The 23,411-nt window shown below is 42.1% G+C and overlaps 1 protein-coding gene and 1 long non-coding RNA gene across 4 annotated transcripts in view; one reads left to right on the top strand and one right to left on the bottom strand.

The window, feature by feature from the left end:
- The window catches only part of RNF121 (ring finger protein 121), an 87,508-nt gene that overhangs the window by 5,948 nt on the left and 58,149 nt on the right, over positions 1 to 23,411 (bottom strand). For all 3 annotated transcript variants that reach the window (XM_081539408.1, XM_081539407.1, XM_081539409.1), the window contains 3 exons: positions 15,913 to 16,067; positions 12,083 to 12,190; positions 8,961 to 9,081 (listed from right to left, as the gene is read on the bottom strand). In XM_081539408.1, the coding sequence (XP_081395534.1) occupies positions 8,961 to 9,081; positions 12,083 to 12,190; positions 15,913 to 16,067 (384 nt within the window). The remainder of the gene's footprint in view (positions 1 to 8,960; positions 9,082 to 12,082; positions 12,191 to 15,912; positions 16,068 to 23,411) is intronic.
- Positions 3,984 to 20,788, top strand: LOC145525762 (uncharacterized). Its single transcript, XR_014068386.1, has 6 exons — positions 3,984 to 4,058; positions 5,824 to 5,974; positions 10,448 to 10,559; positions 11,260 to 11,344; positions 11,732 to 11,832; positions 19,747 to 20,788. It is a non-coding gene; the product is annotated as an uncharacterized LOC145525762 (long non-coding RNA).

The following is a 23,411-nucleotide window of genomic DNA, read 5'->3' as shown; positions in this document are numbered from 1 at the left end:
GCGTGTAGAAGCTGGGACAGGGAGTAGGGAGGACACAGTTATGTCTGCCAGAACCTCCACTCCACATGGGGCTTCTCTGACTCCAAGCAGCCCTTCTGAGAAGTGGCCTCTGCTGCTGCTGCTGCTGCTAAGTCGCTTCAGGCATGTCCAACCCTGTGGGACCCCATAGACAGCAGCCCACCAGGCGCCTCTCCTGACTCCCAAAAGTCCTCAGGCGCAGAAGGTAGAGATGCCCCAAGAATCCATGAATATAGAGTTTCCTGCCTTCACCCCTGCCTCACCATCTTGCAAGAATGTCTGAAGTGACTCAAGGTGAGCTTGTTAACCTTGAGCAGCCCCGTCGCTGGGGAAATCAAAGCCCAGAAAGGAAAAAAACTAGCTGCGATGAGAATCCAGGCCCCCTGACTCCTAACCCAAGTCCTACCCAAGACGTCCACTGACATCTGAACACTGCAGAAGGGAGCTACTTAGCTCAGTGAGGGCCAATAATTCAAAAGGTTCTGATTTGTGTATCAAAAGTGCAAAAGGATAAGTGAGAGTTAAGGCAAAGCCAAACCCGTGGGAGCCCACTAACTACAATTCTCCAAAGCAGGAATCTGAATGTTTGTGCTGAGGGGACCTCTGAGAGAGACTCCGCCAGAGTTCAAGAGGCTGATGACTCTGAATGAGCCTGGCTGAGTATTTTTAGGCACATCAACTGAACAGCAAGAAGAGAGGCCAAGAAGTCTGGGCCCAGCTCTGGCACCAAATCCTTGCACATTCATGCAGCACAGGAACACCACCACTCACTCTGGCCCACGGCATCGGCAGTGAGAAAGGGGAACCCTCCAACTCAGAACAGGAAAGCTCTGAGGAAGAACTTAACCTCAAACCACTCCAAGTTCTGTCCCAGGACACTGGGGCAGGGATACAGCATCAGAGAGAACCTGGATGAGGTAATGAGAATAGGAGGGACACTGAGGCAAAGTTCTATTAGGCCTCTAGCTTCTCCATTCTCCCTGCGAGCTAATGCGGTGACAGGCCAGCAGGGTCAAATCCCACAATGTTTCAACAAAGTTACCAGATGAGCCTGTCAAGTCAAGAAGGTCCCAGCAACCAACGGTTCGTAGAGCCCACTGAGACTGTATGAGGAGGACCTTCGGCTGAGTGGGGTAAAGTACAGGGAGGCAGATTACAGTTTAACCTCAAGCGCCTGATGCCTCAGTGTGGAAAGGGCTCAAGGGGCCACAGTTTGTCAGGACAGACTGCATTTCCATCCTCTGTCACTTACTATCTTGATGATCTTGAGCAAGCCACCCAAACTCTTCTTTCCTTCTGTCAGATATATTGGGCACCTACTAGGTACCAGTCACTGGACTAGGTCTTGGGCTTATATAATGTTGGAAAAACACAGACCTGGCCTCTTGTCTTCAAGAAACCTACAGCTAGGGGAGACTGGCATTTAATGGCCATACTCCTCAAAGCAATCTACAGATGTAATGAGATCCCTATCAACTTACCCATGATATTTTTCACAGAACTAGAACAAATGATCCTAATGTTTATATGGAACCATAAAAGACCCAGAATTGCCAAAGTAATCCTGAGGAAAAAGAACATAGCAGGAGGCATAACCCTCTCAGACTTTAGGCAATACTATAAAGCTATAGTAATCAAAACAGTGTGGTATTACCACAAAAACAGACATATATAGATCAGTGGAACCAAAAAGGGAGTCCAGAAAAAAAACCCACATACCAATGGCCAATTAATCTTCAACAAAGGAGGCAATAATATAAAATGAAAAAGACAGTCTCTTCAGCAAGTGGTGATGGGAAACCTGAACAGCTGTATGTAAATCAATGAAGTTAGAACACGACCTCACACCATGCACAAAAATAAACTCAAAACAGCTTACAGACTTAAACATAAGACATGACACCATAAAACTCCTAGCAGAGATCATAGGCAAATATTCTCTGACATAAATCATAATGATGTTTTCTCAGATCACTCTCCCAAAGCAATAGAAATAAAAACAAAAAATGAATGTGACTTAAACTTACAAGCTTTTGCACAGCAAAGGAAATCATTAAAAAAAAAAAAGACAACCTATGGAATGGGAAAAAGTATTTGCAAATGATGCAACCAACAGGGCTTGATTTCCAAAAAATACAAACAGCTCATACAACTCAACAACAAAAAACCAAACAGCCCAATGGAAAAATGGGCAGAAGATATACAGATACCCGTAGGCACATGAAAAGGTACTCAACATTGCTAATTATCAGGGAAATGCAAATCAAAACTATAATGAAGTATCACCTCACATCAGTCAGAATGGCCATCATCAAAAAAATCTACAAAGAGTAAGAGCTGGAGAGGTTGTGGAGAGAAGGGAACCCGCTTACACTGTTGGTGAGAATATAAACTGGTGCAACCACTAAGGAAAACAGTATGGAGGCTCCTCAAAAAATTAAAAATAGAGTTGCCATGTGATCCAGCAATCTCACTCCTGGGCATATACCCAGATAAAACTACAATTCAAAAAGATACATGCAACCCTATGTCGATAGCAGCACTATAAACAATAGTCAAGACATAGAAACAACCTTAATATCCATCAACAGATGGATGGATAAAGAAGATATGGTATATATACACAATGGAATATTACTCAGTCATCAAAAAGAATGTTACAGCAATCTCTAGGACAGACCTAGAGATTACCATACTAAGTGAAATAAGGCAGAAAAAGAAAGACAAACACCATATAATAACACTTACATGTGGAATCTAAAATATGATACAAATCACTGTATCTACAAAATAAAAACAGACTCACAGACATAGAGAACAGACTTGTGGTTGCCAAGGGGTAGGGAGGATAGAGGAGGGAAGGAATGGGAATTTGGTATTATCAGAGACAAGTTATTATATATAGGATGACTAAACAACAAAGTCTTACTGAATAGCACAGGGGACTATATTCAACATCCTGTGACAAACCACAATGGAAAAAATATGAAAAAGAATATATATATATAACTGAATCACTGTGTTGTACAGAAGAAATTAATGTAACACTGTAAGTCAACTATACTCCAATAAAAATTTTTTAAAATGTACATAAAATGAGAATTATTTAAAAGGCTAAAATAAGAATTAGTTATTTAAAAGGCGTTCAAAGGGCTATCAAAGAACACTGTAATGAAGGGGTTTCCTAACTAATCCTAGGTCATCTGAGGAGGCTTCCTCAGAGGAGTGGCATTTTAGGCTGAGAGGTGAAGGATGAGTAGAAGTTAGTGAGATGGAGAGAGGCAGAAGTGACAAAAGGAGGCTGGGGGCAGGACGAACCTGATGCACTTGAGAAACTGAAAGAAACCTGTAAGAAAGAGGAAAACAGTAAATCTTTAAGGCCAAAATGGAGGATCCTGGACTTTAAATGAGAAGTCATCTAAAGGCTTTATTTTAGACTCATATGTTTAAAAGATCACTCAGTCTTCCATGTGAAAAATGGATTGGAGATGAGACCAAAATGGATTCAGTGAGACCACCTAACAGACAGTTACAATATTTTAAATGCAACAGATGATGGGGGCCTATGCTCAGGTGATAACTTGGGCTAATCTGATGGCAATAAAAATTGGGAGAAGTGGACAGATTGTTGATACCAAAGAGACGGCTGACTAGGAAAGGCGTGGAGTTCAAAATAGAATTCTGGATTATACATCTGGAAGTCATGGAAAAAGAAAGAAGAAATAACTAGTGAAAAATAGAGAAGATGGTTTTGCCTTCAGCTCATAGGAACAGTAACATTTAAGGGAAAGGAAAATAAGCAGAGAAGACAGAAAATATCAGAGTGAATGAAAACCAGGACAGGGTAATATCACAAAAGCCACCGTGGGGGGAGGGGAGCACCCTTTTTAAGAAGAAAGAAGTGCTGAGTCAACTGTGCTGTTGACTGCTGAGATCATAATCAATCCCCCAGAATAAGTGACATAGAGTCCCTGGTGATCTGAGTAAGAGTCACTACAGAAGAAGGGTATGACTTGAGGTCAATTAGAATGGACTAGGAAGTAAGTGAAAGGTGATCAAAAAGGAAACAGAAACTTTCCACAAATTTAGCTGTCAATGACAGGAAATGGCTCAGTAGCTAGAGAAGGTGTGTCAAAGAAAGGACATTTTTTCAAAAATAATATTTAAATGATTAATAGGCAAGAACCCAGTAGAGGGAGAAGTTGAAGTCATAGGTGAGAAAGGAAGTCAATGGTACACCAGGTCCCTGAGGAGGCAGGAGGTGTGGAATCTAGAACACAGGTAGAGCTGGTCTCTGATGGGAGAAAGGACACTTACTCCACTGTTACTGGAGGGAAGGAGGAGAAGACAGGTGGAAACAGAAGTAGATCTGTAGGTACGGTGTCAGGAACTGGGGGGGATTCCTGTTTGGTTTCTAGTTTCTCAGGAAAATAGGAGGCAAGATCATCGGCTGAGAATGAAGGGCAGAGGGAAGGGGTGTTAGAGGTTTAAGACTGGAGGTTTGAAACAAAGGTTACTCAAAGTGGGAAAGGGTGCGCTCCAGATGAACAGAGTCATATTTCTCCTTTTGCACAGGAGCTTGTCTGTAGTAGGGGCTCAGGATACAGGAGTTCTAATCCACACCATCGCAGGAAATGTGTGCCATGACAGCCTCGAGGGCTCTTCTGGTCCATCCCCTCAACTAGTGAGGAGACTAATGGCCAGGGAGGAGAGCCTCACTCAAGGCCAGAGAGCTGGTGGCAGGGCTCAGCTAGCTCCCTGTCAGTTCAAGATGGCTTCAGAAATACTTGCTGAAGAAGTGAATAAAATACCCATTTCCAGGATTATAGTGGAGGAGATTCCATACCACAGAGTGGTTGAAGATGATTTCAGACAAAAGATGGCACCAAGAGAGAACTGGCACTCACGGTTAATGATTTGTCTGTCTTGCTTTATGTGTTGAGTATGATGAATATACAAAGTCTGCAAGGGCCCTGTGCTCCAGGTGATTACAGATATAAAATATGTAGCACAACAGGACTGTACAGTAGGTAACAGTAGTTGCTACCATCATCACCATCTGAGTGTCTGCCATGGGCGAGGCTACCCTGAAAAGTACTTGACATTAACCCATCTGTTCCTTACCAAAATTCTATTAAGGCTGAAAATATTATTACAGCTAAGAAAAGAAGATCAGAAAGGTAAAGCAACTCGCTCAAGAGTATACAGATAATTAAAAGTGGAGGAGAATTTGAAACCAGGTCTGCCTGACTCTGACCCCCCAGCTCTTTATACTACTACTTCAAGTCAGGTGAATGGGTAGCCAGCCCTGTCCTCATACTATCTGGGGCTGCTGAGGCTCCAGTAAGTAGGAAGTCTGAGGCACAGCAATTTGCTCAGGAGACAGAAAATGTGAGCTAGGACACCTGGCCCAGTGCAGCACAATGTGTTGCTACTCTGCCTGCCAATCAATCCCACAGAGGAGGAAGTCCCCGAAATAAGCTTATTTCCCAATGCTTCATTGCCCCACCCCTCCATGACTTTCGGGTGTGAATGGAAACTAAACTGACTGGCTGTCACAAGCTTATGACCTCACAGTAACCAGCTGGAAAACACAGACTTCATTCAAGATTCCCTTGAATCAACTGACTCAACAAAACAGTTACAAATTTCTCCAAGTGAGGCAAAACAAAGAGCCACTCTACACTAACTAAAAAGAGTAGCGTAGTGTAAAAGGAGTGAAGAATGCTTAATACAACTATAAAACATCATAGTTTTATTTCTAGGAATTGTGAAATTAATTAATCACAGATTTTTTTTTTTTAGGTCAAACCACTCCCTGAGGGGGACCAAGAGATGAGTCAGACCTAGTTCCTGACTGGTACAGCTCCAAAATCAACTATGACTCTTTGGGATAGAAGCAGTGATCACCGAATATACAAAAGACTATGAAAAAATAAACAGAACTGAAAATGTGGTGTGTATATATATATATATATATATACACACACACACACACAAAGTGAAATATTATGTAGCCTTAAAAAGGAAGGAAATTCTGACTTGCCACAACAAAGGTAAACCTTGAGGATATTATGCTAACTGAAATAAGCCAGTCACAAAAGATAAATATTGCATATGAGTTCACTTATGTGAGGCATCTAAAGTGGTCAAATTCATAGAGACAGACAGAATGATTGTTGCCAGGGGCTGAGGAGAGCAGGGATTAGGGAATTATTGTTTAATGAGTATAAACAGTTAGAAGTGGACATGGAACAACAGACTGGTTCCAAATAGGAAAAGGAGTACATCAAGGCTGTATATTGTCACCCTGCTTATTTAACTTATATGCAGAGTACATCATCAGAAACGCTGAGCTGGAGGAAGCACAAGCTGGAATCAAGATTGCCAGGAGAAATATCAATAACCTCAGATATGCAGATGACACCACTCTTATGGCAGAAAGTGAAGAACTAAAGAGCCTCTTGATGAAACTGAAAGAGGAGAGTGAAGATCATGGCATCTGGTCCCATCATTTCATGGCAAACAGATAGGGAAACAGTGGCTGACTTCATCTTTCTGGGCTCCAAAATTACTGCAGATGGTGATTGCAGCCATGAAATTAGACGACGCTTACTCCTTGGGAGGAGAGTTATGACCAACCTAGACAGCATATTAAAAAGCAGAGACATCACTTTGTCAACAAAGGTCCGTCTTGTCAAGGCCATGGTTTTTCCAGTGGTCATGTATGGATGTGAGAGTTGGACTACAAAGAAAACTGAGTACAGAAGAATTGATGCTTTTGAACTGTGGTGTTGGAGAAGACTCTGGAGAGTCCCTTGGACTGCAAGGAGATTCAACCAGTCCATCCTAAGGGAGATCAGTCCTGAATATTCATTGGAAGGACTGACGTTGAAGCTGAAACTCCAATACTTTGGCCACCTGATGCGAAGAGCTGACTCATGGAAAAGACCCTGATGCTGGGAAAGATTGAGGGCAGGAGAAGAAGGGGATGACAGAGGATGAGATGGTGGGATGGCATCACCGACTCAATGGACATGGGTTTGGGTGGACTCCAGGAATTGGTGATGGACAGGGAGGCCTGGCGTGCTGCAGTCCATGGGGTCACAAAAAGTCGGACACGACTAAGCGACTGAACTGAACTGAGTGACTAGCACACACACCCAAGGTGATAGCTGAATCTTCTGTTTAACCTGAATTGCCCTAAGCCTACCAGCCCAAGGCACAAATGAGATCACAGTAGCTGTGACATACAAATTTGCACAGCCAAGAGGTCCCCACCTGCAAAACTGCCACAAGCTCAGCAAGAGGTTCTGAAGTGCCTCTCATAAAGTCAGTGCCAAGCCTTTCTTGTTCTTCTCAATTGGTCTCCATTGATATCTCCTGCCTAAAAGCTAGGACTTGTATGTGGAGGCACCAGGAGAACCCACTTCCCTGATGTTCTAGGGCTTCTCTCCAACTTGGCAAACTTCGACCTAGAAAGAACTTTGGAATGCCCTTCAGTTCCCACACACTAGAGTCACAATTATTTCAGCACAGAACTGGAGAAATGTCTGTTAAACTTGGAAATACTTTTTCTTGGGGCGAGGTCTAATGGAATGATACCAAGATGGGGAGCACTTCTGTGTTGTTCACACAATTACAAAAAGAACTCATTATTTTTACAAACAACAAAACAACAAACATATTTCCATTGTAGAGAAAAAGGAGTAAGGATATTGTGTTGGGTTTCTTAGACTGTTACTTTACCTACATTTTAAACTTGAAGAATCTTTGCATGGTCTCCATCTGTCCTCTCTCAGCATTTCCTATCTCAGTGAAGGATCCGAGGAGTTGCTTGAGTCAGAAATGTCAGCTTTGGTACCTGCCTTTCTTTTCTTCCTGTTTTTTCCTTCAGTCCCCAGAACCAATCTATATCCAAGTCCTGTCAAACTTACCTCCAAAATACCTCTCTGTCTACTTCTCTCCCTTTTCACCATCTCTACACTGATCCAAGCTGTCTTCATCTTGCACAAACTACTACAACTGTCTCTTTAAATAGTCATAGTGGGTCACGCTGATCTGTGGACCCCTCTCTGATTTGTTCTCTACCCAAGCAGCAATGATCTTTTCCAAGTGCAAATCTGATGATACCATTTTCTATCTTAGCCCCTTAGTATTATTAGTATAAAAATCACAATCTTTCATTTGGCCTATGTGGGTTTTTCTAGCTTAGCCTTTATTTCTCTAGACACTTCCACTATAATTCAGCCCCACAACCACATTAGCCTTAGTTCCTCAAAATTCTCACTTTTTCTCCCACTACAGACCTCTTACACATGCTATTTCCTCTACCTGGTACACACTTCACTTTTCACTTCATCTGGTTAACTCCCACTCATTGTTCAGGTCAGCTCAAAAGTCACATCAGGGAAGCCACCGTTGAGCCCCAAGACTAGGTCAAATGCTGTAACTGTATTTGTTCACAGCATCACGAACCTCCCTTGATAATATTTATTAGTTATAATTTCTAATAATATAATTTCATAATATATTATCATGAATAATATAATGTATCATATATAATTTATTGGTGTTTTTAATTACTTTAATACCCATCTCTCAACAGTAAACTCCATTTGGGCAATAATCATGTTTATTTTTGTACACCTTTCTAAGCACATCAGATGTGCTTAGGCACACAGGAGACATTAAATAAGTATCTGTTGAGTGACTCTCAACTTCCTGCAGGGTAAAGTGACTTTTACCTTATGGCTTAGAGTTAAAAATTCCAAGGTACCTCTGAGATCTAGCTTTCCAAATTTTAAAGAGGGACTCTCCATATATACCACTCACATCTTGAAGGATTTTGTATGGCTTATCTCTTCCATCAAACAAGTGATGCTATCCTGAACTCTCTTGAAGATGGCAGGAGGCAGTAACAAAAGCCCAGGTGAACTCACCCCTATGGTCGATGCCATGTAGTCTGCACACATTTCTGCAAAGTCCCGCTCAAGAACACCATAATAGAGGCCATAGAAGAGGAGAGAAATGCCAAAGTCCATGGCATCTTCAGGTTTGATCCTGTAAGGGAAGCAGTATGGCCTGTAAGCCTTGCCCTGAGATGCACTTGCTTTGCATTACTACTCTGGGACACATAAAGCAGCGCCTAAAATTGGAAGCCTCAAGCGTAGAGCAAGTATTGGCAAACTAAAACCAAGTCCAGCCTGTTTGCATATGGCCTATAGGCACCTCCTGACAGGCTAGGACTGGAAGCTGTGAAGACCAAGTCAGAGTATCCCCTTCTGCAAACTTCATCACAGGGTTTCCAATGCCTGCCTCCTGTGACTGACGACCGTGCCTTGCAGCAGCCTAGGCTCTGCTCCGGTTCGCACTTACACATCGGGGACTCCACCACTGGCAACCACTGCCCACCAAGCTGCGGGATTTTCGGTCTGGAAGTCAGCAGCTCACTAATGAACTGCCTCACCTCCAGCAAGTTGCCTAAGTTGAAATGGCCAAGGCCTCCAAAAGGAGGGATGAGCACAGCAGGTTCTAGGGGTCACTGGAGCAGACTGAAACTGATCCTAATGCTCACCCACCCCCATCAGGCCCCTCCTTTAGAGAATGTTTCACCTGATGGCAAGTGGACACAAAGAATGCCCACCATCTGAAACAGTTCACCCAGGCAAATACATGGGGCAGGGAGGCATTTTCTCTCTTGTTATGTAAATACCTACAAACCATCCTAGATCTTGCCTTTTGTCCCATGAAACCTAAAATATTAATTTGGCCTTTTACAAAAAAAAAAAGCTTTCTAACCACAGCTTTAGAAAAGAAAGATACAGTTAGTAAATATACACATACTCGTTACACACAATTTTAAGTTGCAACTACACATATTCTGTATCATGTCACCAAAGTTAAATTTTGGTCCAAGTCTTCTTACTAAGGACAATATGCTTATAATATTAGGAAGTTTGTTTTAGTGATTTCATGGACCAATAATTTGCAAACTTGAGCCTTTAAATGTTTATTAAAGAAAACTATCTTTGTTAAAACATTTGTACGAAGAACTGAATGTGTTCACTTAAGACTGTAAATTACATTTATCTCAGAAAGTTGAATTTGCCCACCAATCTTGTAATATTTAACGTGCTAATTTAATATCATGGTCTTACACCAATTAACCTAATTAGCAGCATAAAAATGGTCAAGATTCTCAAGTATGTTTTCCTCCTTATGTAGTTTATCCAAGTAGAAATTCTAGAATAAATACCTTTAAAAACACAACATAAAACATAAAACATGGAGAATCTTGGTTTTTACTTTTTTTAATCACAAAGATTAGGAAGCTATCTGGAAATATCTTGGTTTTCTTTGATGAGACCTGATGACTCTTCACTGATAAATTTCTATAAATATCTGTGGCACCTGTTTATTCTTTCAGCCTGTAGTACACCTGGAAGGAAGAATTCCGTGGTTGTCCTTTCACTATATAAAGACTGACATCTTTCAGTATCAGAAACTCCTACCTACAGTGTACTCGGTTTGGGGAAGAGGTCAGTAGTCATGAATTTAAATTTGAATCCTAAATCTCTAGCTTCAACACACTGTCCCAGGCTTAGAATTCCTCACGACCCACAGCCTACAGCCCCAATTCCCTCAGCCAGGAAACCACATTTCTACCCTTTTCTGCCCTACTTATTATACCCTCCACAGTCCCAGAGTCATTATCATTGTCATAGTCATTGTCCCAGAGTCCAGGACGGGATTATCTGGTTTTTGCTCTAATGAGCAGTGGGGTGGGAGGGGACCTGTATGCTGAATCAGATCTTTTGGAAAGCTTATGACAGTAGGAAGTAACAGCCAGAATCCCACTCCTAGTCGTGTATCCTTAGGAAGCAACTCGGCAATGTTATCTGTGGCAGCAGTACACTGAAAAACAACCTACGTGCCCAACAGTGGAGCAAGACTTAAAAGTCCACAGGTTAATTCCGTCTCCTGAGAAATCTCTTAAAGGCAGAATGTCAGCTATGTTACAAAGCAACAATGCTTATGTTAAACCTGATCTGCGATTAGAACACAGTATCTGAATCCGGGGAGTTTTAAACCTGATGTGTTCCTTGGAGAAATGCGGCTTCTGGGCCTGGGTGGCTCCCACATTCATCTGTGTGGTCTCATTCTCTCACATTTCAGCCCTGGGACTACTGTAAGGACTCCAGCAAGCACTGCTTTATTTCCGGTCTTGTATCTTTCTAGGTGGATCTGCTGCCAGGTGTAACCAACTGTTCCCTGAGTTCAACTGTCTAGCTTGGGGTCAGCAAACTTTGTTAAGGTCCAGATTGTAAGTATTTTAGGTTTATGGCCCTAAAAGTCTCTGCCACAATTATTCAACTCTGCTGTTTTACTGCAACAACAGCCACAGGCAATGTGTAAACAAATGAGTGTTTTAGCAGAAATGTTTTATTTTATAAAAATTGAAGGCAGGTCAATTTGGCCCATAGGAGGCAGTCTGCCAACTCCTACTCTCCCTGAACGTAAGACCACTAAGGTAGAGTGAATGTTGTAAGCAACAATACACACATGTAAAAGGAAAATGGCTCTGTTGGGGTGATGGAGTTACGGGTAACTGGCTATAATCATTATTATGCTTATTTTTGTTATTATAGTTTTCCATTAAAATATAAATTCTTTTATTTATTTATTTTATTTCTTTGTTTGATCACAACAGGCCTTAGTTGCGGCATGTGGGATCTAGTTCCCTGACCAGGAATTGAACCCAGACCCCCTGCACTGGAAGCATGGAGTCTTAGCCACTGGACCACCAGGAAAGTCCCAAAATATGAATTCTTAGAAAGTACAACCAATGATTTGAGACTCTAACTCTGTATTATCCAGACATTCCTTTCTCTTTGCCAGCACAAAATCATGGAAGGGCCACCCATCCTCCACAGCCCGAGTTGCCTATCCTAAGTGCCATATTCCTCTTGCTAATACTCAGGACTTGTCCCAGGAACAAAGGTACATCTCACCAGTCCCTTCTCCCCAAACACTAGCAAAAACAAAAACAAAGGGTACTCACTTGAATAATAAGTTAAGACCAAAGAGGGTAAACATGACAGCCATGTAGCCAACAATGCCGGTGGCATAGCTGATTTTATAGATAAGCAGGAACCACTTATAAACCAACCTGGAAAAAGGAGAAAAAATTAGTAATGCTGACATAGAAACACTGGTGGATCACCAGAATTCCTTTCTCTCACATCAATGGAGACATCAGGCTCTTTGCTTAGGACTTATATTGAGCAACTTAAGTTACTATACATGGCTGTTCACTCCCTAAATTGCAAAATACCTCCACATACCAGGGAGGTATTTTGTATTTGTATTTTGGTATTTGTATTTTCCTGGTCTCAAACCAAGGGAAGAAAAGGGAGCATTAAAAGGTTTCAATATATGTAAAACAGATAGCCAACGGGTATTTGCTGTATGTCTCAGAAAACCCAAACAGGGGCTCTGTATCAACCTAGAGGGGTGGGATGGGAAGGGAGATTCAAAAGGGGAGGGGATATATGTATACCTATGGCTGATTCATGTTGATGTTTGACAGAAAACAAAATTCTGTAAAGCAATTATCCTTCAATTTTTTTTTTTAAAAAGGAGGTTTCAACACCAGACAAAGAATGCCTGCCTAACCTCAGACAACTATGTCATCTCAAATTTAGGTTAGCTGGATAAGGAAGTGAAAATCAGTAACTACAGCTGTGCTCAGAAGGAACAGGTATTCTTGTCAGGAAAGAGGATTCAAGGAAAGATGAATAAGAGGTAGAATTAGCTACAGGCTTTTGTAACTGGGCATGGTTAACCTGAATACTGCTTTGTTCTAACTCAGAACAATAACAAAATGAATGATGTCTAATGAGTTTGCTTCTGAATTATTTTCTCCCTTGGAGGAGAAGGGATAAGGAAGGAGGCACTCAAAGAATACCTTTATTTGGATGTGTGTGTGTGACAGTGGTATGGGTTGGGGAGTGGGGGTTGGATGGGGGTGTGAGATTCTCCTGAAAGAGGAGCCATGCTCCCTAGGATCCAATGAAAAGAAGTATGGAATCTTGTTGGTTGACTGCAAGTAGGTTCAGAGAGGATAGATGGTTCCCAGAATGTACCAGAGCCTTTTAAATGCTGTGGACGTAGGTCCCTTATATCATGGGCCACTGTTCTACCAGCAAGGAGAGCTAGAGAGCAACTCAGCAAGTCTGTCTGGCTCTTGAGAGCCAATGAGGTTACTGTCACTCTGCTGGGCCTCAGGGAAGATGCTCAAGGTCCCTGCTTGGGCCTCCCTGCTGTGGCTAAGCAAGGGTGTAACAACTTCTCAGGTTAGCAAAGGGACCCAAACACCCTGCAGTGTCCACCTTCAAAGACCACAAAAGCTCCACCGTCCAGAGTTTGCAATGATCAGCTGGGAGTGAGACACAGCGGAAAGGATATGGCATTTTAGGAGGAACCTGGATTCAGTGAGGTTTAGTAGCTGGGTAACCCCAGATAAGTCATATTAACTTGAGACAAGTTTACTAAGTCCTAAAACGGGAACCCCTTACTACCTTTCTCACTGGATTGTACACAGCCCATTTCCTAGTGTATAAAATACATGCTCAATAAATGCTGCATAAATAAATGTGGATGTTTATGAAAGTGCTTTGAAACTGTAAAGCATTACTGAATGCTAGTTGTTAATCCAGAGAAGGCAATGGCACCCCACTCCAGTACTCTTGCCTGGAAAATCCCATGGACGGAGGAGCCTGGTAGGCTACGGTCCATGGGGTCGCTAAGAGTCGGACACAACTGAGCGTCTTCACTTTAACTTTTCCCTTTCATGCACTGGAGAAGGAAATGGCAATCCACTCCAGTATTCTTGCCTGGAGAATCCTAGGGACGGCGGAGCCCGGTGGGCTGCCATCTATAGGGTCGCACAGAGTCGGACACGACTGAGGCGACTTAGCAGCAGCAGCAGCAGCAGCAGTTGTTAATCATCACTGAAAACCTCTCATGTTATAAACATATTTTCAGTCATTTAGCTAAGATATTTAAATTACCTGATGATGCTTACCATGCTTTATTACACTCTTTCTTCATATTACTCTATATGAGGTAGCAATTATTATCACATTTTTTACGGATAAAGAATTCAAGGCTGAGAAACATGCAGTCGTATGGGTCATATAATTAACAAATGGCAGGGCTGGGGTTTCCAATCCACATCCATCTGGCTCCAGAGCCTGTGTATTTTATGATGGCTTTTAATGTAGGGGACTTTCCAGGTGGCTCAGTAGTAAAGAATCTGCCTGCCAAGCAGGAGGTGCAGGTTTGATCCCTGTGTAGGGAAGATCCCTAGGAGAAGGAAACTGAAACCCACTCCAGTATTCTTGACTGGGAAATCCCATGGACAGAGGAGCCTGGTGGGCTGAAGTCCATGGGCTCACAAAAGAGTTAGACACGACTTAGCAACTAAACAACAGTAACAACAAACTGCTGCTGCTGCTGTTAAGTCGCTTCAGTCGTGTCTGACTCCGTGCGACCCCATAAACGGCAGCCCACCAGGCTCCTTTGTCCCTGGGACTCTCCAGGCAAGAACACTGGAGTGGGTTGCCATTTCCTTCTCCAATGCATAAAAGTGAAAGTGAAGTCGCTCAGTCGTGCCGACTCTTAGCGACCCCATGGACTGTAACCTACCAGGCTCCTCCATCCATGAGATTTTCCAGGGAAGAGTACTGGAGTGGGTTGCCATTTCCTTCTCCATAACAACAAACTACCATAGCCAGAGAGGCGCTTCTGGATCACTGACTTTACCTTGTAGGTAAACTTTACTTTGTAGAATAAAACTTAGAAGGCTAGGAAAAGGCTGGCAGTAATGTAGAACATAAGAAGCATGGGAAAAAGAGTAAGTTTCAAGTTGGAGGTCTCTGGATCAGGTAGTCACAACTCTGAAACTGGCCAGTTCCTCTGTTAGGCTCTCCTGGACCTGCACACATGTCTCACAGCACTTACCAACTGCACTGAAACAGCTGCTTTCTTGTCCATCTCCTCCATTAAAACGAGTACTCCTTGAGGGTAGGGACCATGTCTTATTCAGCTCTGTATCCCCAGCACTCAGCACAGGGCCTGACACAGAGCAGGTGCTTGTTGAATGAATGAACGAGAAAAATCTCTTTTTTTCTGTCAAGCATAGATATAAATGACCTCACAAGCTGGTTGGGAGGATCAGATGAGAAATACAAAGAATTATACAGGAAGGGGCTGCTTTGTGACCAAAGAAGGAAGTATTGTTTGTTATAATTCTCTAGTTTAAATTTGCTGAGATTCATTCATTCAACAAAAATTCAGAGTACGCTGCTATGTGCCAGGCCCTTTGGCAGAGCTTGGATATACACTGACAAACAACATGGATGTGGTTCCTGATCTCACAGTTAGGTTAGTGGGGGAGACAGATACTCAAAATAATATTTAGTCATAAACTGTGATAAGTTCTACGAAGGAAAGCTACAGGGCACTAGGAAGAGAATGTGACAGAAAATCTACTTAGAGATCAGAGAAGAGTTCACAGAAGAAAACAACACTTAAAATGAGACCATGAGGACCAGGATTTGCTTACTTATATTGTTAGCTTTTAATATAAACAGACCTTGATGTAAATAGTAAGGTAAGCTATAGGGAAATATTTGGAGGGTTTTATTCTGTGAATGGGGCAGGAGGTCTCCCAATCAGCTTGTTTTGGTGGGGCTGTGTGCCAAGTAATCTTGGCAGATAAAAACTGCAATTTTTTTTTTTTCAGTTTAAGCCCACCTGTCTCCCATGCATCCCAATCCATTAGTTTCAGGAAACTTGGCTCCTTCTCACTACCCACTAAATTCTCACCTTGGGGTTGTCTGGACTAGTGGTTTTCGGGTGGCTCGGAAGGTGACAAAGGCTGTGACAGCGGAGAACAAGATCCAGATCACTAGGAACCTCCACCAGTGCAGCTTCACTGTGAAATAGAGGGGAACAACCCACATCTGAAAGAGGGTCACCATCTGAAACACAAACATAAGCACTTCAGCTCTAGTCAGCTTTCTCTGCAGCTCCATCCACAAATCCAGAGCATATCTTTTGTATTCCATTTTAGCCTGATCCTCTCTGCGTTTCCAGTTTTGGATAAAAGCACTTCCTGGTGACCCAAGTTAGAATCCCTGGGACCATGCTTGACACCAACCTTTTCCCCCACCCAACTGTTCATTGTACCTACTCTTTCCTTTCCATTTGAGCCCTTGCTATCTCTTACCTGGCTGACCATGACCTCTTTATTAAGTCTCCCTGAATTCAATGTCTCTGCTCTAATCTATCCTTCCCAGGAGCACACTTAGTCGTGAACACGTCACTCCACTGCTTAGAACCCTCTGAGGTGCCCCTTTCTATAGAAAAGATCTGACATCCTTAGACCCAACATCCTTAGGCAGTCATATCTCCCACAACGGAGCTCCAAATTACTGTTTCAGGCCCATCTCCTACCACTCCCCATGACTGCAGTCAAGGTGTCCCACTCTGAGACTAAAACATCCTTCCCACCTGCCTTTCAGCATGAGAGTATCACAAGAGAGACACATGAAGCCTTCAGTCTCCTTGCTAGGCAGAATAAGTCATGACTTCCCAATGCTCCAAAAGCATTTTCCTTTCTACCATCATTACAGTGCTTATCTACAGTATGAGTCTAGGTTCGAATTCATTCTCTACCTTACTGTAAGCTCCTTGAGAGGAATGACAAGGCCATACTCTGGCCCATGATAGATCTTCAATGAATTTAGATAAACGAGGGGAAAGCAAGACTAGAACCTCAAGAGAGAGGCACATTTTTGTTATAAGAGTATCTGTTTTACTTTCCCTCCTTCCACCTCGGACTTGTTAGCTAAGGCGTTCCAAGTGTATAAAACGATTCTAAGTCTGAAGTTGGGACGAACACCAGTCTTTTGCTTCCCCAAGTCTTCTAACTCCTTCCCCAACCACCCAACTGTCACTAGATGGCACTCTTCTCAGGTGAGTAGCAGGTATAAAAAAGATAATTGGGACTTAGAGGCTTTCTTCCTGGTATTAAATGAAATGAAAGAATATATTTTTTTAAAAGGGGGGAGTGGCTATAGAGAGGAAAATAGTAGCTAGCATCCTAAAGTTCCATAGAAGAGAAAACTTTTGAGAAAATATTTTCTCTTAAGGATTTCCAGACTAGTGCTGCCTAGTCCAAATATAACATGAGTCATACGCGTAATTTTAAGTTTTATAATAGCTATGCTTTAAAAACGTAAAGAGACGCAGATGATCTTAATTTTAATAATATATTTTATTTAACCCAATACATCTAAAATATTACCTTTTTGACACGTACTCAATATAAACTACCCAAGAAACATTTTACTCTTTTTTTTTGTAATAAGGTTTTAAAACCCAATGTTTTATATTTACAATATATCTCAAAAGAGACCAGTCACACTTCAGGAGTTCTACTGCCACATCAGACTGGACAGTGCAGCTTAAAGCATCTTTTTAGTGTTTGGCTACTACTCTTTTATAGACTGCTCTGTGGCAAGAAAAAGCCTTAGTTTTTTAGTGTTATTTTATATATTTTAAAAGAGAGAGAGAGAGACAGAGGAAGAGCATGGTGATCAGCCACTTTGCTTTAGAGCTTCTAGTGCTGTCTGCCCACTGGTTAGTGAACAATGTAGCCTCAGTACCAATTCCACTGTACAGGAACCTGCAGTTGACTCCCTGAATGAAGCATTCTAAAATATCCTGGCCTTACAAGGAGAGAAGGATAGGGGAAAAGGATAATTAAGGAGTTTGGGATGGACATGTACACACTGCTATGTTTAAAATGGATAACCAAGAAGGACCTACTGTGTAGTACATGGAACTCTGCTCAGTGTTATGTGGCAGCCTGGAAGGGAGGGGAGTTTGGGGGAGAATGAACACATGTATATGTATGGCTGAGTCCCTTTGCTGTCCACCTGAAACTATCACACACTATTAATGGGCTATATTTCAATACTAAATAAAGAAGTCTTTAAAAAATAAAAATTAGGTGAAAAAAAAAAATTGGGGGCCTTATCAAAAAAAAGTGTGGAAGCGCCAGGACATACTAAATGGCTACCCAAATAATGTTCCACGTGACATTCTAGGAGATACATGGAGAAGACCAGGAAAGTGCATCACAACAAATAGCTGCAGATTATTTACACTAAGGGATAAGGCAACTAGAATCATGACACTAAAAGAGCGTAGATGAAGGTGGGTGTGGAAAGAAGGCTGCATGGTCTTCAGCCTTCACATCATTTGCTTTGACAGGCTCATGGGGGTGTTTATAAAGCAGTAGGCCCAGAGACTTGAGAAGAATTCAATCACGTGGTCCAGTCATATATATTCTCTCTGAGAAAGAAGAGGAATTCCTGTCTACTTCTAGTTTTTTCCAAAAACTTAGCTTTTTACATAAAAACAACCAGCCTGCCCTCTCAGCCTCTTTCCCACTCCCCATCACCAATAGCCTGTTCTGGCGGGGAGGGGGTGGGTGGGAAGCAAGTCAAGATAATTATCCCCTCATGAGCTGTAGCTATGCATATTTTGGGTTAGGAACTGGATTTTATTTGGGGTGGAACAAAGACATAGGAGTAAGTCTGGGCTTCCCTTGTAGCTCAATTGGTAAAGAATCTGCCTTCAATGCAGGCAACCTGCGTTCGATTCCTGGGTCAGGAAGATACCCTGGAGAAGGAAATGACAACCCACTCCAGTATTCTTGCCTGGAAAATTCCATGATCAGAGGAGCCTGGCAGGCCACAGTCCATGGGGTCGCAAAGAGTCGGACATGACTGAGCGACTTTCATTTTCACTTCAGGTTCTTCGAAACAGATGTCCCAGTAGAAGCCCAGCAAACGTGGATTCTAGTTCTGATCTGCCTCCAAATCATTAGTGTCGGGAGCCGCGATAGGCATTACTGACAAAATGGAGGCACGGCCCCAACCCCCTCTCCTCATCCCGCAGGCACAGTCCCAGGATGAAGGAGTTAGGTCTTGTAATTCTGACTTGTCCTTTCCTTCCTCCGGTTGAGTTGGCTGGAAAGAATGTTATAATCCATAATGTTAACTATTGACATTTGTTCAAGGATCTTTACAAAGAATGCTCCAGGATGAGCACATAGGCTGCAGCCTAAGATCATGGGAAACATTGTTATCTGAAACCTGCCTGTAAGGGGAATGTTTATGGCAAAAGAAGTTTGCTGAGTTTAGGGATTAGGAATAATTAAGAATAGTTAGAAGCTAAAGGTTTAAGGTATGTTGTAGTGTTGGCATATTTTACTATAACTTATGGAAACTAGGTATTTTAGAGATACTAATAGCCAAAAGCCTTTTTAGGAGATGATGAGCTTAAGTTACTAGGGGATAGCAGGATTTAAAGAGATAAGAAATAAACTGAGGAATGTAATATACAGACCAGAGACAAACTTGAGTTACAATGTTATCACAAGGACACTTAAGAAGAAACTCTGAAGGACAACAATGATTTATGGAGACAGTAAATATGGGTGAAGGGAAACTGAAGATGTCATACCTCTGACCTAATGCTTTTGTAAAAGTATAAAAGAAAACCTGATGCTTAAAATAAACATGCAGCCCAGTGCTTTGTGTAAGAGACTGCATCATTTTCGTTCACTGACCCCGTTCATCCCTTCAGGGCGTTTCCCTGGCTGCTGGAGCTGGACTCCCGGCAAGTGGTGCCTGAACAGAGAACACCTGAAGGGTAAGTAATTAATCAAGTAGGTAAGTAATTAATTAAGCAATTTCATAAATGCAAAGCAGGACGGGTAGGATTGTGTTTGTGGGTGACCGGGACCCCTCTGCAGTTTAGGCAGGGTGAGGAGAACACAGAATCAGTAAAAAAAAAAAAAAAATATTCTCTAGGAAAATGGGACTCTCTGCATCCAAGAATAGACAAATGTTTATTGAAACGTTACTCACATGTTAGCCCATAGAGGCGTTAAACTTCTAATTTTTATTCTCTAAATGTTTATTAAAATATTACTTCACATGTTAGCCCATAGAGGCATTAAACTTCCAATTTCTGTCCAAGAGCAATGCCCATGGTTTCCTGAGGAAATCTGAAAACCTGGGCTAAGGTTGGAGATCAGTTACATTTGTTTTTTACTTTGCATGGGCCAGAAAAGGTTCCGGTAGATGCTTTTGCTCTGTGGAATATGATTAGGGACGTACTGGACCCTCGGCATGAGGCTGTTAGACAGCCTATGGGAGAGGCTGCAACAGTGGATGGTGGGCTTCCGCCTTCCGCGCGATGGTGGGCTTCCGCCTTCCGCGCAGAGTACGTTTTCTGCCACTGGCGAAGAAAAGGAGGGAGACTGTACTCAACCTCCCGAGGAAGGAGAGGACTTGCAGGACACTGCGGCCGAGCGCCCTAGCAAGGCCCCTCCTCCTCTACGCAAACCTTTAAAAATTTATTCATCACTTTCTGATTTAAGGCGATCGCTGCTGCCTCCGTTTGCGCCTCCCAGGGCCCAGGAGTTCCCCACTTTGCCCCCAAAGCCTCCCAGAGCATTGCCTGAGGCTGAGAAAGATAAGGTGTTTTCTGAAACAAAGAAGCTTTTAAAGCATATGCATGCACAATATACAGAGCATGCTCCTTAGAGAAAGCCCCTTCAGGGGGCCCTCACGCAGGCTAAAAAAGAAAAAAATAAAAGAAAAAAGAAAAAAAAAAAAGAGTAAAACAACAGGGAGACTTAAAGAATTCTCTATGGCCTTTCCAGTAGTTTTTACCAAAACAAAAAGGGAAGGTGAGGAAGCTCCAATTCCAATGGAGTGGCTGGTCCCTTGCCTGAGGGCATTTTAAGACTTGTGCTCAGGTGTGGCTCGCTTTCCCTTCAAGGAATTTCAGTGGTGCCTGATGTAATAGATTCTGATTATACTGGGGAAATTAAAGTTTTGATTTCGAAGCCTGCCAGAACTGTGCAAATTAATAAAGGTCAAAGAATAGCACAACTTCTGCTTTTACCTTATTATCAGATAGGAAAAACCTTGACTTCTCAAGCTAGGGGCCCCAGAGGATTTGGATCTAGTGATCTAGCCTTTTGGGTGCAAGAAATTACAGCTTCAAGGCCTTTGAAAGATCTTTTAATTCAAGGAAATAAAATGTCAGGGCTGTTAGACACTGGAGCAGATGTCTCTTGCATTGCTGGAAAAAACTGGCCCTCGTCCTGGCCAACACGTCTGACCAATGTCGGCTTGGTAGGAATAGGGTCAATGCCCTCGGTTGTTAAGAGCTCACAAATTTTGACATGGTCAGATGAAAAGGGGGGCACAAGGCACCTTTTGCCCATATGTGATTCCTTCACTGCCTTTTTCTTTATGGGGGAGAGATATATTATCTCAGATGGGAATGCTTTTATATAGCCCAGATGAAAAAGTTACTAACCAAATGCTGCAAATGAGGTGTAATTCTGACAAGGGGCTTGGTAAAGATCAGCAGGGAACTGGTTCTCCATTAGAAAAAATAAAAAAGGTTTAAGATATTCAAATTTATCCTAGAGGCTATTGCTCTTGCTGCCGATCCTATTATCTGGAAATCTGATGATCTGGTATGGGTGGAGCAATGGGCCTTACCAGCTGAAAAGTTGCAGGCAGCTGAAGACTTAGTTATGGAGCAACTGGCGGCCGGCCATACAGAGTCTTCTAATAGTCCCTGGAATACTCCTATTTTTGTCATTAAGAAGAAATCATGAAAGTGGAGATTGTTACAAGATTTGAGAGCTATAAACTCAACTATAGAAGACATGGGGGCCCTTCAGCCGGGTCTCCCTTCCCCAGTAGCCGTACCTTTTCAATATAATGTGATAGTCATAGATCTACAAGATTGGTTCTTTACCATCCCCCTGGCTGTTCAAGATTGTAAGAGATTTGCCTTCAGTCTTCCTTCAGTTAATTTTAAACAGCCCTATAGAAGGTTTCAATGGAAGGTTTTGCCTGAGGGAATGAAAAATAGCCCCACCTTGTGTCAAAAATTTGTGGATCAAGCTGTGCAAAATGTTAGAGGGAAGTATAAAGATTTATATTTGATACACTATATGGATGATATTTTGGCTGCCCATAAAGGTAGAGCCTTATTGCAACAAATCTTATCTGAATTGATTGAGGCCTTGGAAAACTGGGGTTTGAAGATAGCTCCAGATAAGATACAAGTAAATCCTCCTTTTTCTTATTTAGGAAGGGTGTTAAATACCCATACTGTGAGTCATGCTCCTTTGCAGCTTTGAAGAGATCATTTACTAACTTTAAATGATTTCCAAAAATTATTAGGGGATATTAATTGGATACACCCACATTTAAGACTGACTACTTCGGACTTAAAGCCTTTATTTGATTGTTTAAGGGGTGATCCTAATCCCAGTTCTAAGAGAAAATTGACCAGTGAGGCAGAGTTGGCTCTTGTTAAAGTGGATGAGGCTTTGAATGATCAGTTAATTAGAATTAATATTACCAGAGGATGGTATTTAATTATTCTCGCCACAGAACATACACCTACAGGATGCTTGTGGCAAGAAGGCCCATTAAAATGGCTCCATCTACCAGTGACCCCCCAAAAAATAGTTTTATCTTATCCCAGCTTGGTGGCACAATTAATTATAAAAGGTAGAAAAAGAAGTGTGGAACTTTTTGAAAAAGAGGTAGCAAATATAGTGATTCCATTCAATAATGATCAACTGCAATTTCTTTTACAAAATAGTGATGATTGGCAAGTTGCCCTGATAGATTTCAGGGGACAAATTTTGTTTCATTTACCCTCAAACCCCCTTTTGCATACATTCCGTGATTTTTCCGAAGAAATTTTCTATTTAACCTTTAGAAGGGGCAATTTTAGTTTTCACAGATGGTTCCTCTAATGGTAAAGCAGTTACAATTATTAATGGAAAATCCCATGTTCAGGTAACTAGACATCTGCCCAAAGAGCTGAGTTAAGAGCAGTTATTTGGGCTTTTCAACATTTGACAGACCGTGCCTTCAATCTTTTAACTGACTCCCGATATATTGTAAGATTGTTTCCTCATATTGAGACTGCTACTATTCCAGAAAATAAGACTACTATTTTCTCCTTGTTACTCGATCTACAGAAAGAGACTAAGCATAGAGTTAAAAAATATTTTGTGGGACATATTAGAGCCCATTCCGGCTTGCCCGGCCCTTTACATGAACGAAATGCTTTGGCAGATGCATTAACTAAAGTAATTGCCTTAAACTTACATGAAAAGATTGACAAGGCTAAAAATTCTCACAAAATTCACCATCAAAATGCAGCTGGTTTAAGGCATGAGTTTCATATCCCTAGGGAGGTGG

The sequence above is a fragment of the Giraffa tippelskirchi genome, chromosome 11 (genome assembly GCF_054371585.1).
Source record: "Giraffa tippelskirchi isolate mGirTip1 chromosome 11, T2T-mGirTip1v1.2.pri, whole genome shotgun sequence".
NCBI lineage: Eukaryota > Metazoa > Chordata > Mammalia > Artiodactyla > Giraffidae > Giraffa > Giraffa tippelskirchi.
This window is presented reverse-complemented; position numbering and strand designations above follow the sequence as displayed.